Source organism: Tyto alba, unplaced genomic scaffold (genome assembly GCF_018691265.1).
Source record: "Tyto alba isolate M040663 unplaced genomic scaffold, T.alba_DEE_v4.0 Super-Scaffold_28, whole genome shotgun sequence".
Classification (NCBI taxonomy): Eukaryota; Metazoa; Chordata; class Aves; order Strigiformes; family Tytonidae; genus Tyto; species Tyto alba.
In genome coordinates, this window is record NW_024881302.1 from 5,611,375 (window position 1) to 5,629,625 (window position 18,251).

General features: G+C 47.8%; 1 protein-coding gene across 1 annotated transcript; it reads right to left on the reverse strand.

Moving 5' to 3' along the window:
• Window positions 1-1,810: 1,810 nt before the first annotated feature.
• AMZ1 (archaelysin family metallopeptidase 1) lies at window positions 1,811-17,677 on the reverse strand. The gene is made up of 7 exons (XM_033000358.2): window positions 17,573-17,677; window positions 9,973-10,306; window positions 9,180-9,347; window positions 8,169-8,297; window positions 7,665-7,828; window positions 6,203-6,379; window positions 1,811-2,524 (listed from the first exon to the last, which is right to left on the reverse strand). Exons 2-7 carry the CDS (start codon window positions 10,274-10,276, stop codon window positions 1,955-1,957), a joined length of 1,512 nt encoding a protein of 503 aa, XP_032856249.1. The 5' UTR covers window positions 10,277-10,306; window positions 17,573-17,677; the 3' UTR covers window positions 1,811-1,954.
• Between the last annotated feature and the right edge of the window lie 574 nt (window positions 17,678-18,251).

Sequence of the window (18,251 nt, forward strand, 5' to 3'; positions counted from 1 at the left end):
CAAATGTCACATAGGGAGTTTCCCATCTGTGACTCTGTCAGCAGTTCGATTTGTTTCTGTGCCACCCCTTTTCTCTTTTGTCTTTGGACTTTGTTATGATAGAAGGCTGCCTCTTTCCCTTAGGCAATATTGTCATCCTGAGTTTATGGCCTCTTTCTGGAAAGTTTCTAAAGTTCAGCCTAATGATTCGGTACAGAGTAGAGTAAGAGCAAACAAGGCTGAACAAGAAGTAATCTCTTGCTTAAAATAGTAAATCTGTTAAGGCAACAACTGAGCAAGTATGGGGCAGTGCATGGATTTGTAATTCAAGCAGGATTTGCTTGGAAAATATCTGCTGCTGGGAAGAATGTCTTGGATGAGAACCCCATCGCCTTTGAGGCTGCCAGGAGAGGGCGGCAGCAGCGGCCCCGCTGCACCGCGCCTGCGCCGAGGCCAGGCGTGCAGCCTGGAAAAAACGTTTCCAGGAATTGCCGTCATCCATCCCGAAGCCAGAACTCCCTTTTTTTTCTCCGCATGAATCATGCGGATGTGAAGTCACTTGTGTTTCCGGAATCCAGCTGAATTTATTACAAGATCATCTTTTCTATTCACCTGCACGTGTAAATCTCAAGCTTTTCTCAATGGTTTTCCCCTGATCCTCTCCCTTCCCGCTCCAAAAACGCATTGCAGGGTTACTGCATGGTTTGAGGCCCTCAAAGTGCGCTGGGCAAGTGCTCAGGAAAGCCAAAGCTATTGGCTCCTCTGAGAGAAACATCCTCTCTCTCCTCTCAGCTGAACTGGACCCCGTCCTACCTGCTGATATTTTTAGGCGGAAGAAAACTGTGGAAGTGTGGCCATGTAGCTGTGAGCTGCAGAGTGTTACCAGTCTTGAGGTCTGAGTGAGCTGGGGTTGGAGAGAGCCAGCCTTCCCCCTACGTGCTGCTGCTGCAGAGCTCAAAAACCTGTCAGCCTCTTGAGCAATGTCTATAAATAGCTGGAGAGGAAGGACAAGCCCTGGCAGTGGGGAGGCAAGCTCTGCAGCTCCTGGTGCCAGCACAGCACCCATTCCTGGTCAGTGTGGGATTTATAGAGCAGAGAAGAGAGGAAAAGCCAGGGTGTGAACTTCTCAAGGCAGAGAGAGAGGAATGCATGTGTAGTTCCCCCTTTTAAGTTAATAATCAATGAGTGTGTGAGTGTTTTCAAAGGTTTGCTCTCCTGTGCCAATCTACAGAGGATGTGAGAAGTTACAGCTCACAGCTCCAAGCCTGGTTTTGTTTGAACTGAAGCAGCTCTGGAGATCCCCTTGAGTGTCCGCCAAAAGACAGTCATCACCCTAACACTGTTCTTTATGGCAGATGAGCTGCCAGGGATCTTTCCGCTTCACTTGCTGACCCTGTGCCTGTCCTCCTCCATCTCTTTCCCCCCTACTCGTAGCATGAATCAGCCTCGGTTTTGCTCCTGCACTCACACAACCTCCAGCTGCTGGGGCAGTGACCAGAACAGAGACAAACATTTGGAACGGGGGAGAAAAGAGGGAGAAATATAATCTGTGCTTCAGACTGAAATGCTAAGCAGAGGAGAGCTCTGTGTATGGGAGAGCTGCCCTGGTTTAATTTGCATGTCTTTGTTCAGATAGCCCGAGCTTCTGTGTGAGCATGTTTAGTGTTCAGCGTGGACCTCTTCCTGGCTGATTTCAGACCAAATGAAATATGGCAAGAAAATACAAGTGCCTACACAGGACTTGATGTGGGTTGGGAATAGTGCTGTCACTTAGACCAGCACAGGAAAAACCCTTAAAGAACTGATCACATCAAAAAATATATTAGCAATCTCAGAAAAAGAACTTTTTTATTCCTGGGGGGAGTTGCTGCTTCTCTCTGACAGCAACAACTTGTAGTGAGAAAGGTAAGAAGCAGGGCAGTAACATAACCAAGGCTGTGGGAGCAAAGCTGGCCTAACCCAAGGCACGCCCAGCCTAGTTTTCTTCCCACCGCCAACGATGAGGGGACGATTCCCCTTTGGACAGTTTTCTGGAACTCAATTTCCTCCGCAAGGAGGAAAATTTGTCTCCGAGAACTTTCCGTAGCCCAGTGTTGTCCCTAGCAAATGGTAGGTCCTTCTTCATAGCAGGCAGTTGTCCTGTAAACATTTCCCACTTAGCCAGGGCATCCACGGTCTTGTCTACTTGAGCCAGTTCCTCCTCGGAGACATTCTTCTCTAGGGCAGCAATGCACATCTCCAGCCACAGTTCATAATCTTTAATGGTATCTGTGGACTTGGTGGGCCCGGCGAGCTGGGGCTGGCTGTGCACCTCCGCTAGCGAACACGAATGCTCGTCCTGCTCCAGCTCCTGCCCAATGGAGAGGGCCTGGCTGCAAGTGTCCGGTGTCAGCGGCTCGGACAAGGAGGTCACAGCCTCGGAGTCGTTCTCGCAGCACATCCCAGAGTCTGAGCTGAACGGAAGGATGTCCTCTGAGGCAGACAGGTCTGCTGACTCTTGCCTTGGCCAAGTGGACAACACAGTCTGTGTCCAAGTGTAGAGCTTCTGTGAAGAGAGGAAAAGAGGTTTCACTTTAGAGAATTAGAGAAAATGTGTTTGTTTGTTTTTTTTTTTTTCCCAGTGTTTGTCAGGTAAACCTATTTATCTTGGGTAGCTCAGCTTCTGATGCTATGGTTCTCTCTGCCCGAAGATGGGTTCAGACTACTCATGGTTACTCCATGAAGGAGGGGCTTTCTCTTGTCTCCTTTTCTTGGAGTCTGCAGCTGTGGAAGAGCTGCCTCCAGTCAGATGTGGACGGTATCTGCCCTATTATTAAAGATGATAGAAGAAAACAGCACAAAATCGGTCCCTGCTGCATGGATATGATCTCCATGGGAGCCAAACCAGTGCCTCTCTATAGGAAGCTATGTCAAAAAAGCTCCTGAGATAGTGGTGAAGAATCTTGTTTCATCATGTGTGGTAATGTGCATTTTATTCCTTAGAATAGTTCTTCCCCTCTTGAGCTGAAATATACAAGTGGGAAGGCTGGGCTCCAGGAAAGAATTAATGAAAGGAAAATGTCTGAGACAGTTTCCTATTTGAATATTAAATGCTACAATGGGGCATATAGCAGGTTGCTTCTGGCACATTTATTCCTTATGCTTTGGGGAATGAATCGCAGTGCTCCAGTCATCACTGGATAAAAGGTGATCTTCTTGTCTGCCTTGCTGACATGTGTTGGGGATTTTTTTTGTGTGTGTTTTTCAGCTTTTTCACACCCTTGTGGCCTATTTCTTGATCTTTTCTTTCTGCAGCTCCCAGCTGATACCTTTGCAAAGCCCTGTGATTGCTTTGGGAAACACAAGGGTGACAGAGTATTAACCCAAGAGGCCGGTCACTGTGCTGGGTCCGTACGTGCTCCGCTCAGGGTGAGCTGTGGTGTTTGAGAAGCGGGCAGGAGATCTCCAGCCCTGCAGAACTCCCTTCTGCAGCACCCTGCTGCTCCCCCCGCCCCTTCCCTCCTCTATTTCTCTCTTCAGACAAGTGACAGAAAGGATAAAGAGCTCAAAATGAGTGGGTGGGAGGAATCAGCCCTGTTTCTCATTTCAGTCTGTGCATGAAGCCTCGGGGAAGAATTTCATCCAGGAATAAAATGGACTCTTTCAGATAAGTTAATCCACCCTGCCCCCTCCCTCTGGGGCAAGAAAAAATGTAAAGGCACAACTTTTCTCCTGCCTCATCCTACCTCCAATAGCCCTTCCCTCCCTCTGGGTTTAAAAAACAAAGACAGCACCAGAAGCTGCAGTAGGAGCCAGACTAGGGCAGGCTACAGCAAAGCTATTTGAAAGCTGCCACCAGCCCATGATTTTATAATGTTTCTTAAAATTCCCAGGAGTCGTGAATCTGGGAAGGAAACACAACGGCTACTTAGCACATTTCCCAATAAGAGAAAAAGCTGCCGAGAAGAGGATGTATCTGGATTATTTAAGGCAAAAGGAGGGCATGATTGACTCAAGATTACTACCAAAACTCCAAAATCTTTCAGGCTTCTCACTCTCTGGGTGGTTTATTGATTCAAATTCAGGAAGGGTTTGTAGGGCTGCAGCTTCTTTTCAAGTTCTCATATTTGACTAGAAAGGGATAACCTCTTCACGGTTTTAGCTTACCTGCAGGCAGGATTATTTGAAGTGGATGTCCACCCCAAGTCAGTCACTGAGAATGAAACCTATTGTCTGACACCTCGAGGGGCTCCTGGGTGTTTTCCAAACCCCTGTGCCACGGCAGCACTGTCATCCCCAGCAGCAGTGCAGCCACACCGCGCCTGGGAGCAGATACCCCAATTCACACCACGGTAAGGAGGTAGCTACCCCAACCTCTACAAGCAGCTCGAGCACAGTTTTCTTCTGCCGTGTGGCCACTAGCAGACTAACCTAGGTGCTTCGTGCTGAGCAGCCTGGATGCTGCAGAAGCAGCAGGTGGAAACATTAGTGGTGGTGGGGAAACACCAGGAGAATTTAATTGCTTTCAGTTTTCAAGATGACTCACACTCAATAAGCAGCTGTGATGAAAAAATGCGGTGTGTTTCTGAGTGCTACTCAGATAAATTGAGGGGCTCTTCCTCCTGCATAAGAACTGGTTTCCTGTCCCCCATGCTCTTCTGCCCTTAACAGTGTCTCAGTCGCAGACTTCAGCAGCATTACCTGCTCCTGGAGAGGAACAGCTTTGTGTTTGGCATTTCCTGTATTTATTATGAGTGTCTGGGGCTGTTATGTGGCAGGTGGGGGATCTGTGCTAGTTTTCCAAACGGAAATGTGACTTCAGACTTGCACTTGGCCAGCCACAACCTCTCTCAAAACATGCTTAGCAAATAACTGTGCTATCTGATATTGTCTCCAAATGCTTTGTGCTCTTTTCTGTCAGGTTCCTTAACTATTTAATTCATCTCTGGCATTTATATTTCCTCTCAGTGCTATAGCAAAGCCTCTTACAGAGGGTATCACAACTCTCTTATACCAGCTTGTACTATATCCAGCTGAGCTTTTTCTCATCAAGCAAGCAGATGTGACATTTGGCAAGTGTACCCTCTCTTCAGGTTTGTGTTCACTGTAGCCAGGGGATGCTCAGCCAATTACGGTATTTACTGCAGGTGTAAAGGCAAAAATGTTTCCAGAAAAGCTTAATGCAGATGGCAGTTCTCTTCTCAAAAGCATGAGCTGGATGCTGACAGGCTGGATGTTGAAGTAAACCAGAATTTAGTCCTCTGATAGTCCGGGCAATTTAGGCACCTCTCAGACTGATGCAGGGACCAAACAGCCACGTTGTCAGAGATGGGTCTAACACCACTGCAGTTGCACAGACAAGCAGCAAAACCACACAAAAGTGTTGTTTCCCCCCACATCCTTTGCCATGCATCTGTTTCCAAGCTGAATGAACCTAGAGGCATCCCCATTCTCATTCTGCATCTATCTTGTTACAAATACAACCCACAGATAGTAAGATAGGCACCAGTGGAAAATCCTGTGTCTGAACACGATGTGTGTCAGACAGGAATTATAATCAGGGAGAAGATAGGGTGCTGAGTGAGAATAATGACATTATTTCTATTCCACCAGCCATTTGGGTACTGAATCCTGCTTTTTAGGCAGCAGAGGTAGAAAACCCTTTCTAGAGCTAAGGGCATCTTAGCACTCTTCCTGATGTTGTCTAAATGTGGTATTAGCAGTTTTATGAGTGGGAGAGAAGAGATAAAAGATGAGTCTGGGACCCTCCACTTATTAGGGGTTAATAATTTGGGATCCTTTCTCATACCTTTAAACAGAGGAACTGCAGCAAAGTACGCACTGAATATTTTGCCCTTATTACCAGCAGCCCCAGAGAGGCAGAAAACCACGGTGGCACATAGGAAAGGGCATAGATGTGGGAATCACTGAGCTCACTGCTGCTCTGGCTTGAAACCTGCCTGCCCTCCACACCTCATGTTCCAGAGTAGCAAAATGTGGTCAGACTGTTGCGCTGTCCCTTGATGGGAATAGCCAAAAGCCCTGGAGCTTGTGTAAAGTGCTACGTTAGTCACAGACCGCGTGTATACCACCCTCCTTGTTTAGGTGTAAGCTTGCTGTCTTAGCACCTTATACTGAGGGCACCTGCGTTTTACGCGCTGCTACAGCACATTTAATGCTGTGGTTTGGGGTGAGTTGCTCTGTCCCCTTGCTCCAGGGAAGGGCTGGTGGATCTGCCTCTCACCCTGTAGCGCTCGATGAGTTTGAAGCCCACAACGTGCTGCAGTTTCCGAAGGCAGATGGGACACAGCTCCAGAGGCCGCAGCAGGGCTTCATCCAGGCTCAGCGCGCCCTGCATGATGCACTGCAGCCAGCGGCAGGTCCCCAGCCCCATCAGGTGGCAGATCTCGTGACAGGTCACCTTTCAGGAAAGAAGAAATCAGCAGCATGGGGTCATTCCTGCTTCCACTGTACCCTCCTCTGCTGTTCTGCTCTCCAACAGTCTAACCAACTTGTTGCTCAGCGCTGGGAGCCCTCCAGCCTAGGCTTTTCTGAGGTGAAAGGGAACGTGGCTCCCTGCTTCCCAGGTATCCCAACATCCATGTTTGCTGGAGGATGAGGGATGGGTGTGTTTATTTTAGAAGCAGCTGTGGGAAGACCCTGGAGATAGCATGTTCAGAGCTGTAGGGCAGTGCTGCTGTCACTCTCTTCCCCAGTGTGGTGTGTGTTTGGTTTTTTGTTAAGGGGGAAAAACAGTCCCACTGGGGTCTGAAAAGAGCAGCACAGTCCATGTGAGAAATCTGTAAGAAGCTGTTGGCAATAATAGATCTGGGTCCTTCTAAAGCGGATGCTCTTAACATTTGTGCCAAAGCAAAAACTAAGATGGAGTCAGCTGGCCAAGCACGACTGCCTTGGAAATTGGCAATCGTGGAAAGGCTGAGGATGGAGGATTCCCCTCCTCCTCCCATTGCCACCTAACATAATTTGAAATTACTATAGGAAAAGACCTCAGACTAAAAAATAGCCAAATACCGGGGGAGACAGAGAGCAATGGCTTTGAAGGTGTTGGTGCGGCTGCTCCGCATGGGCCAGCTTTGGGAGAAATGCTGGATGAGGGAGGACAGCACTCATGAAGAGGTTGTGTTAGAGACGAGCGGGGTTTAAGGGCATCTGTGTATAAATATAGGTGCAAAATTGTCTGAGGTACTTTTCGGACAAGTGGTCCTATCCCCTTATAGATACCAATGCCTGAGGAAGACACAGTCACCCCTTCCCAGCCAGCCATTAGTTAACATGTGAGTCCACTAGATAATCTGATTAACCTCCAAATACTGCATCAGTTAGTAGATTCTATTGTACATGCATCACCTCACAAGCAAAATACTCAGATTACCCAAGTATGAGCCTGGGAGCTGGGCAGGGTTTTTGTCTCAGTGTTGCTCCATGACATAAGTTCTGTAGCCTCACTATACAGCTGATGCTGTAGTTTGCTCCACGGCAAGGAGAGTAAGAGTTGTCTGCACAGTGCACTAAAATACACACTCTTTAGGACTGTATTAAGTATGTGGACTTAGCTGTGATTGCCTACATCTTCTGGGAGCAGTCTCATGCCTGCTTCATTGGGCTGAGACATGAATTATGCCCAGGCCTAAAATATTTAATCCTATGTGGCAAAAAATAGGGGTGCAGGAGATTTCTGGTCCTACCTTACAGCACTGGACTATCACTTGTGCACTGAATGGCAATGTCCGGTCTCTGCTTTCCTTGCTGACTTCACATAACTGTTCTTTCTGTGTGAGTGGGTTCAAGCTGCTACAACCAGCCTGCGGGAAATCCCCAGAAAATCTGGCAAAGCTGCAGACTCCCACTTCTGTAAAGAGAAGCACATACAAGTTAGACATCAGCTCTCTTAAGACTGCCTCACTTTAGGCAGCATGAACAGAAAGCTGGTGTAGCGCTGTCCAGTTAAGCACAGAGGGTGTGATGAGACACACTTCCCAAAAGTTTTGTAGCACCTCAGTTACCTCTGTCTGGATCAGGAGCCCTGACTCCCCTAATTTTAAATTGGGAAAGCCCGGTTCCTCTTATCAGGGAGTGAATAAAATGTTAAGGGTAAGATTTGGCTATTCCAGTCTCCCAGGGAAAGTTTTTTGGTACAGTGCTGCCTTATTTGCATGCTGTGCTAAAAGATCGTGAGAGACCAATCCTACCTTGTCCTGGCAGGAATTTGCTGAACGTGAAGCTCCAGGTCTCACAGGGGTAAAGGTCCAGCAGAGTGAGTCCAAGGACACACAGGGCATCCATGGGCTTGTTGTTCTTCAGGAAATTCAGGATCCCATCTGGACAAACACAAGAGAAATATGCGTTAAAATGAAGTATCCCTGGAAGACACGCAAAAGCCAGAATTTCTGCTGCTCGTGGGGAGGAGGGTGTACTCCAAGCTACAGATGGGCAGAGCTGCTGGATTCAGCATCTCGGATGGAGAACCGTGGCTGTGTAGCCCATCCCCTCGAGTCGGAGTATGAGCAGACCTGACTTTGGAAGTGGTGCTGAGCACAGAGTTAAAACAAAACAGAGCTAAGAGCAGAGATGCAGGTTAATTCAGTACTAACCCATGGAAATAAGCTCCTGGAAGTATAAGGATTTCCCTCCAGGTGTTTCAGACCTGAGCTGGAGCAGCCACATCGCTGCAGCACTGGGTCTGTGCTGAGCACGTGCTGCCCACGGTACCTGCAAACAGCTTGTTCCAGATGGATGGTTGTGCAGCACAGGTTTGGCAGCTGACAAACCCCTTTCCCTGGGGAGCTGTGTGACACTTGAACCTAAATTTCCTAACGTGAAAGGCCAGTGAGTTCCCCACCTGTGCCACCCAGACCACTAATTTACTTTGGCTCTGGACAAGAGATGAGAGAACTGATTGCACCGAATCAACAGCGCCTTCCTGCAGAGCCGATCCGATCACTGTGCAGAGCTGGACCTAATCATAATAGCACTGAAAAATACAAACAGCAGAGGAAAGTATGATGAAAGTCACTTTGTTTTTTATTCCCGTTTCCAGCCTCAAAGTTCTGGGTTTTCCACGGGAACAGGATTTCTCCCTTTTCACTCCCTTCCTCATCCCCTCCCTGCTGAGGCAATGAGGGGCTATTTCAGGCATTTCCTAAGGGAGAGCTTGTGCCCGCATGCCAAGCTGATGTCTCTACAGGCTCCCAGGTCCTTACCTGCATGAAGCTGCACCCTGTCCGAGTCCCGGCTGTGGCGGTAGCAGCAGTGAATGGAAGAGATGGGGATGGAGGGAAGGCACTTCACACGGAGACCCAGGAAGAAAGACTCAACACAGCTCTGGAGGGAATCCAGCAGCGAAGGCCCGGCTGGCCCTTCGATTAAGTCTAAGAAGAGAAGCTCTATTATCAGTTCTTTAAAGTCAGGGTAAGCCATAGGGTCTGAAGGGGTTTTGGGGGCGGGGAGGAAGAGGAAGGCTGGTTTGTTCTGAAGTTAATTGCTTACTCTGGGATGTGGCGGACATCTCTAGATGGTTATACAGATATGGAGGAGGAGAGGGGGCTCTTTCTGAGAGGTTGCTTGAGGCATTAGCACACTCATTAGCAGAGTAGATGTGCTAGGAAAGTTGTCTCCTATTTAAGTTGTGCAGAAAGATTAATGTGGGAACAGGTGGTTTTCAATGAACCATCAGGGATGGAGCTCCAGAAATGCTCTTTTATCCAGCATTGTTTTACAAATAGATATATATGTATGTATGCGTGCATGTATCTATTCATAGCAAGTCTCACCCAGGGGCACACATACCATTACAGGGCAGGGCTACTGATAGTTGTCATCATGGCTTGTGAATCTGGACTGGGGGCACATCAGAGCCTTTGGTATTACACTTGTCTTTGCTATGGCGATTGCATTTTGTGGGTTAGTCCTTAGAAGAGGCTGTTAGTAGTGTTCAGCACAACCCATCTCCCTCCCATATCTTTCCAGGTGGCTCAGTGAAGGTGCCTGCATTACCTATAGGCTGCAGGTAAATGTGCTTTCGATAGAAGTTCTGCTTCCTCCTCAGCATGGCATGATAGAACGTCTCAAAGTCCTCGGGGGCATCAGGGTGGCTGAGGAGCCAGTCAAAAGCCGTCCGGATGAGCAGTGTGCAGAAGAGCGTTCTCTGTGGGTTGTACGCTTCGGAGAGGAACAGCTTCTCCGCCCTGGAGAAAGCTTTGGCATAGAGCTCCTGCAGGGCTGGGTTGGTGGAGATCAGCGCGTCCTTCAGAGCCCGGGGCCCGAAGCTGAATTCCTGAGCGTGTTTGCACTGCAGCATCGCGGAGAGACCCACCGGCTGTGGCACTGCCTGCAGGAGAGGGTATGACCATCAGCACGTGGCCTCGCGAGGGACCTGGAAACCTTCTCACACTTTTCTCTCAGAGCGCTTTGCCCCCAGATCCCAGCTGTAAGGTTTGATTGGGAGCTTACAAATGCTGTGCATAGTGCTGGCCAGGAGCCCTACGCATGTGTGTGAGAGTAGCTGTTATAGCATGCCTTACATCTGCGTGTATGTTTACAGACAATGTACCAGTAGATGGTGCTCAAGAATGCATAGCCCCATTATTGCTACCAGATGTCTGGATTAAATCAGATAGTTTGATTTATTTTCTGTGTGTGTGCTCTATCCCGAAGTCCCAATAACATGAGAAATACCTCTGTGTGTTGTGCAACTGGCTGCACTGGCTCTTATATGCTGTTGAAAGGTGGTGCTCCTTTTTGCTTGGGCTAAACCACACTCCTTGGGACTCTCAAAGGCATAGGTCCATGGCAGGAAAGAAGAGGTAGATCTTGGTCTTTATTTATCTATCAGAAGTCTAAACTTCTGACTTACCTGACACCAGCGAAAGCAGCTATTTACTGTTCACAACTTCCCCTAACAGCTTTGAACCCTCACTCTGAGGTATTGACCCTGAGCATCTGCTGGCTCGCACTGTTGCTGTCAGGCTGTAAGATGTGGGAAGGTTTGCCCAGCCTGACCCACAGGTGGGACTTGGTGGGTGAGACTCACGTTTGCTGGTGCCGCCTCTCTAGCAAGAAATGTACGGGCCCATTGCCATCGTGTCACTTCATGAATAACTTCATGTCACACTGTGTTAGCATCAAGAATGCTGGTGATGATGTAAAGTAGTAAATAAAGAGCAAATGAAAGCCTGCAACAGAAATTAATTCATTCAGAGCATCTCAGAAATATCCTCTCCAGGGTCCTTTCTAAGGCCAGCATTTTCCAAAGCTGCAGAAGTCAAGCACCTTTTTCCCATCACAGTTTATGAGCTTATGGGGATTCCAGTAGATGTCTTGGGGAAAGGGAAGACAAAGAGGAAACAAAGTACAACCCTGATGGCTAACCTATGTCTGGATCTTTCCAAAAACATTCATTTTTTGTAAGGAGATCTTGCCAAGTAGAAAGAGAATATTTTTGAGCAGTACTTTGAGCAAAGTTGCCTACCACAGGTAAGTGCTCCACCTGTATACAGCAGAATGACAAATACACAGGTATACATGCACAAAACCACAGGAATATGTATTATTTTCTTTCAGGCAAGTTAATTCTAACTTAAAAGAAACCAGACAAGATTTCTGGGTGGATAAGCAAATATATCAACTGCTGACCGTCACCATTATAACAGCATCATTCAATCACAGAAATAAATAAGCAAAATATTTTTAAGAAGATCTGGTTAAGTCTGTAATTTAGGTAGGTCTGCAGCCTAGCTCTGTTAGGTAAATGACATGCAGTGGTCCCTGAGGACAGCAACATAACAACAAAAATCAATGTTTAAAAAAATAGAACCAACACGAACCAAAGCCTTTCCTCAGTTATGCAGAGAAGGCTCTGGTAGTTTGCACCGTAAGAGAAAGGTGGCAGCCCATTAAAATTAACATTGAGTTTCTTTACATCTAACCCTTGGGAAGATGTGTTTCTGTACAAGCAGTCCTTAAAAAGACTCTCTTTGTGTGATCTTTTTTGGCGCTAAGGGTATATAGCCTAGGAGAGGGAGCAGGTACACAGTTTTCTTTTATTTTTGCAAGCTTTGTATTTTGCTAGCATTAAAGGCTGACAGCAGATGGCACGGTGGGATCTGAAGTGGTACAAGGGCCCTAATCCAACAAAAATTTAGAAATAAAATCTGAAATGCTTTCTGAGCCATCTCTTCTTATTGCCCCAAAAATGCCCAAAGTGCTTCTGCTGGTTTTTACAGGTAGCAATAAGAGTTTGTGTAGGTTGTTCTGCACTTTGTCATGCAAATCTCCACACATGGGACTGACTTCCAGCTTTGGGAGGACAAAGTGAGAGTCTGGCCCCACCAGGTCATCAGGAGTTTTGTTTTGGGCCAGGGTGAAGATTTGCCTTTTCCTAAGACCAAGATTTCACTTGTTCTGTACAAACTTTAAATACAAGCATCATTTTTCCAGTCATATGCAGAACTTAAACCTGGAAACTATTAGCAATATTAAAGTGACTAGGATGTGATTCTGTGAGCTACTGCCTATTGCTTCCAGGGAAATCAAGGAGACACTTTGCATTTGGTCCAGGTTGAGGGTGAGCTTGTCAAAGGTTTCTGAGAAACACGAGCCACTTTCATCAGTGCTTCCTGTCAATAAATGGAGTGTGGGTCTGGGGGAGGAGCTGGTTAGAAAATGAATGGATTTCTCTTTTCTAAATGGGATGTATGCAACAGCAGATACAATGAGCGCAGTCTTTTAGCATGTGTTCCCCCAGGCTCTGTCATGGAATATAGTGTGTATCCAAAGCTATGGGATATACGTTGTTTCCCAAGCTTCCTAAAAGACGACATTCACCCAGCTCTAGACATTCCCGGCTATCACCACGGGTGTTTTGTGAATGTCCACCATGTCCAAGCATGTCCATGATTACGCTTTAGTCCTTTGAAAGCTCAAGCACAGGAATTCACTTGCAACGCAGGGTCTGGAGCGACATGTGCCTCCTTCTCCTGCAGACTCCGGTTTTGCTTCCAGCAGAATAGCAGCAACCCATTACATTCTCCACATCCAACGCAATTGCTTCTCTTTAACAAGATTTTCTAAAATACTTCACTGGAAAAAAAAACTAATGCTTCAGAAAATTTTTATGGACAACTTTAGCATTTTAAAAAAGAAACCATTTTACAACATTACTTATAGTAGATGTTATTTGTTCTTGATCTAATATATGGATATAGTGTTTCGTTAGCTGAAGTAATGTAAAAGGGCTTTGTAATTCTAGCTCTTATGTTGAGGGTGCCTTATATAACTCCCCAATGAAGTGCTTCAGGAGGGAATGGAGTTTTATCTTGGATTTTTTTTTTCCCCTCAGTTTTTAAGACGTCAGGGTGATGAAGAAGTGGAAGCACTGATGCATTCTTCTGCCCTTCAGGTATATAGGAAGAAGACCTTATGTCTTTAAAGAAAAAAAGAAGCTAATTTGGCCCCTTGTTCAATGACAAGCCACAGGACTTGACTAGCAAGTCCTGAGGAAGAGAAAGTAACTCTTTTTATTTAAAAGGCCAGTAACTTCTAGTTGCACTGGAGGAAATTCTTTAAGCAAAATAATATTTGAAAGATCTGCTGCAAGTGGAGACACTCTTCATATCCATTTGTGTGCCATTCTCCACTTTTGCCATTAGAAAAAAGCATCCTATTCCCAATCTGCATTTTGTCATTCCATCTTGCAGCCATTTACTAATGCAATTTTTCCCGAACACGGAGCACCTGTATTGGCTCGTATGAACAAGTGATGCCCATCTGTGCAGTATGAAACATGAGCCTGTGCCCTCCTGGCACCCGCAAAGTCCCTAACAGGGCAGGGAAGGAGCCAGACAGGGCTGGGAACCCTAATCTGGTTTATGGAGACCTCAGTCTCTTTTCTGTTATTCATATCTTTCACATTATTCATCATCACATCCATGTGGTGCAGTGGGGACATACATAACCCAAAGGTTTTGGCATTTGGCTCCTTGTCCGCAGTTGGGGACAGACTTTTCCAATTATTATTTTGTAGGAACCCAGTTGTGGCCTTTCTGCTTGTGGTACGTGCTGTCAGGCAGGAGCTCCAAGGACAACAGGGCCACAGGTCTAGCTTTCAGTAATATATAGGGGTTTCAGATCAGGTTGGGTATAATACACAATTCTTTGTACTATGGAATTTGCCAGATCTATTTTATAGTGGGTGTTTCCACAAGAAATGCCCCCAAAATCCAGTTTCAGCATGTGACACCTGAGCAGTTGGTATATTCCCTTTCTTACGGTAACCTGTAATGCACTTTATATGCAATTCAGGTTACTCATAAATTATTCTCTTTGCAAATCAGGCACCTATAAATTATTCTCTGTAATTGAAAATTACCTATGAATTATTCTTTTTGTAATTTACAGTTATGTCATTTATTCTCTATTATATTGACATTGCTTTCTTGGATAGATATGCCTGGGGCTGACAGTAACAGTGTAATTCTCAAAAGCCAAGGCAATATCATACAGTGTGAGTTCAATCAGGGTATTCTGACAAGATAGAAATGGTCTTGTGTGCAGAAAATCTACGTTGTATAGGTTCAGAGAAAGGTACGTAGTACATAATGGATTTATTTGGTATTTACGGAATTTGGTCCTAGCATTGTACAGATTGTATTTCTATATACTTTTTTAAAAATGCATTTTTAAGGCTGGTCTTTCTAAAGTCAACTTGTAAGTCATTTCTAACACTGACTCTCTTATATACACCGCAAGCTGCAGATGCACAGAAGGAGATTTCATTCTGTTTCCTTCCACCCTCAGCTGTTGTGAAGTATTTAGAGGCACATGCACTTAACTGGGCTCTTCGAATGTCAGAGGGACATTAGCAGAGTCTCTTAAAACTGATTAACTGCTTAAGTTAGGTGCTGTACTATAAACAAGCAGTGATAGTGCAGAAAATTCATAGCCAGTCAACAGAAATGAAAAGCCCAGAGCAAACATAACAAGCATTAACTAATTATCAACACGTGCCCTTGTTGCTTAATAGCTCTTTCCCTGAGATTTGCAGTCTGTGCATGCTACTGCTACTCTAGGATCAGCCTCTCCTTCCCAGTATCACAAGATGACAGCCTGAAAGCAATTTTCTTAGTTTTTTTGTTGACATGTGTAGAAAGATTTTTCTTGACTGAGAGGCTGAACTCTCAGTGAGTAAGAAAACCCAGTGCAATGGGACAGAGAGGACACCAAGGTGTGAGAGCATTTAAGCCTGGCCCAGATAAAATTCTCACTAGTCCACCTCCTTCCTTGAGAACCTAAACTCAGCCCCTTGCACAGAGCCAGGCTTTGCCTGCTGAATGTGCTCAGTGACCGGGGCCAGAACAAATCTGCTTGGCCAGGTTCAGACCTGAAATGGGGCAACTCCCAGGGGCTGCAGAGGAGCTTCAAGATGCTCAGCATTTCTCAGAATTGATCTCCTCTGGTCATGGATAAAATACGCTCTGAACCTGATCATCCCCATACATGTACCCACAAGGAACTGTAGCATCTTCCATTCACTTTGCACTAAATGGTCACAAAACACTGAGTCAGATCTGTGTGTGTTCCAGACTATCAAGTTAGATAAAACCTTCTGGCCTCATGTACTGCCAGATCCCAAGAGTATTTATGTGTAACGTCTCTAGAATATGGATGTGACTTGGAAACAGATGCTTTGTGTGGTCTCTCTCAAAATGAGTCATTCCTGGAGCTGTGGAAACCATCAGGGATTCACACACGCATTTACTGGGAGGAGAATCTACCTGTCATATTGGAACTATGATTGATATGTTATTGCCACAATGCTCAGTCCTGGAAGTTTGTCCTCACATGAATCTTCCTCATTAATTTACTTGGACTGTTGGGCAAATCAGATGGACAACTTGTAAACAGAGAAGTTTGCAGGATGAAAGACTAGATTTGTAAAGGTCATTAAATACCTAAGATGGAGACAGATGCTTCCATCTGTGCTTATTTAAGTGTTTTTAAATATTTAAGAACACCTCCACATCCACTTTCCCTTGATTTTGTTTTACCGTAAAGCTTGCTCTCTTCAATACACTTTTCTTCATTTGAATATGTATTAAGGACATACATTAGCCCTAGTTTCAGTCTTCTGCCCTAAGGATTTTATTCTATGTTCATACATAATGCTACTTTTTTTTTTAGTGCCTTCTATTTGAGACTAAGTGTATATAAACATTCGTGAACCTCTCTGTGCAACCCTCCAGAAAGTAAGCTGAGGGTACATGCTTTTCCCCCTCCTCCCCCTCCTCCCCCATTTACTCATCATTTTTCAGTGCTTTCTCTGTTCATTTCAGTCTGGTCAAACTCTCTGTGATGCTTCCCCCATGCACGTGTGTGATGAAGGGCTGACTGCATTCTTCTTCCCTTGCTCTTACATGAAACAAACCTCTACAACCTACTGGCTGGTTCCTCTTTTGACAAACCAAAAGACCCCAAAGCACTGAGCAACACCTATCAGCACTGTACCACAAACCTAGCACTGCAGAGATACCCGAGTTCTAATCATTCACGGCTCCAGGCACTTTGCTCTTCATCATACTTGTCTAGACAGACTAAATGGTTTCTGCAAGACAACCCCAGTGTTAGCCAGGAAAGAGGCTGCATTTTCCATACAGATGAACGCCCAAACAGGTATGGCTATGCTTAGATATTCCCTTGAGCACAGGCATTATAAAAGTGGTTCATCGTGCAGTATAAATGCACTGTAATGCTGTGCCTCCTCCCAAGGAAACAAGTGCTTTTTAAGTGGTGCCACCAGGTAGGGGATGTTTATGTGCATTTTCCAGCCAAGGAGGAAGGGGATCCAAGGGAGTGCCGTGGCTGAGGAGCCACAAAGCCAGCACGGCTTGGGTGGGGGGACAACAGCAGACCCCAAACCCAAGATTTCTTAGTGGCCAGCTGTACTCTAACCACCAGGCAGCTCTGCCAGCCCGGAGGTTTGCAGGGTAAGAGGCATTTTCTGGAAAGGCTGCAGAAGCAGGTCCTGTTCCTGGGACACCTGAACCCCCCCCCCCCCCCCCCCGCCTTACGCGCCCCCCCCCCCCGGCCCCAGCCCAGCTGATTTGGAAAAAGGGCAGTTGATGCTGATCCCCGGGGCAGGGATCTCACGGGTTGGTGTATGGGAAAGGACCAAGTCTCCCAGCACCCTGGGACGATGCACCAAGCAGGATGCTCAGCCCCCGGCACCCCAAGCCCCTGGGAGGGTGCACCAAGGATGGCCCCGGCACTCCAGGAGAGTGCCCCGGGCAGGACCACCCAGCACCCCGTGGGAAGGATGCCCCGAGCACGGCCCCCTGCACCCCGGCGGAGGGGATGCCCTAAGCAGGACCCACCGTCACCGGGGAAGGATGACCCGAGCACGGCCACCATCACCCGGGGAGATGCCCCGAGCTTGCGCTGCCGCCCCCCCCCCCCCCCCCCCGCGCCGCATCCCGGGGCTGGCCGGCTCCCTCTTCCCGCCGCTCCGGGCTGTGTCCGAACCCCTCGATAAGGGCGACACTGCGCCCCCCGCCCCCCCCTTTCTTCCAGCCTCCCGGGAGCGATGGGGACCAGGACTCACCGCCCGCCGGGCCGGGGCTGCGGAGGCCGGGGAGGTGCGGCAGGGCCGGGGCACCCGGCTCGGGGCTGACGAGGCGGAGCGGAGCCCGGCAGCGGCAGCGGCAGGAGGAGCAGGAGGAGGAGGAGGAAGAAAAAGGGGGAGCAAAGCGGGGGGGGGGGGGGGGGGGGAGCTCGGCCCCTCCGCTGGGAGCCGCCTCCCGCCCATGCGCGGGGCAACCGCTGGGGGGCGCCCTCGGGGCGGGGCTGCCCGGGGGGTTGAGGGGGGCAGCTCCGGGGGTTGAGGGGAGGGGGGGGGGATGTTGCACCACAGGGACTGGGGGAGAGGGGTACCCCGCTTGGCCGGGGTCCCCCTGCAAACTGGGGAGGGAGGGGGGGAAAGAGTCCGGGGGGTGCTGGGGGGAGGCCGGGCTGTGGCCGCCCCGCGTGAAGGTGCCCACGGGTGGCCGCAGGCTGGTGGCAGTGGCGGGTCCTGGAGCCTGGGAGAGAGGAGCGAGAGCAAAATCAGACCTCATTTTGGGAAGAGCATCCCCGAAAGAGCCCCAGGGCTGAGCAACACGACGACGGTGCTGCGAGGACCGAAAGCCCTTTAATCTCTGCTCTCATTAAGAACTGAGCGGAGGAGTGGGCGTCTGGAGGCTGGAGCGCTCGTTATGTGGTTATGCCGGCAACTGATGCCATCT

Excerpts from the sequence above, each read along its gene's own strand:
- AMZ1 (XM_033000358.2), bottom strand. The coding sequence starts at position 10,276 with ATGCTGCAGTGCAAACACGCTCAGGAATTCAGCTTCGGGCCCCGGGCT. Across the intron at positions 9,348-9,972 it reads CATTTACCTGCAGCCTATAG|ACTTAATCGAAGGGCCAGCC; the intron begins GTAATGCAGGCA and ends TTCTCTTCTTAG. Across the intron at positions 6,380-7,664 it reads TGATAGTCCAGTGCTGTAAG|GTGACCTGTCACGAGATCTG; the intron begins GTAGGACCAGAA and ends CTTTCCTGAAAG.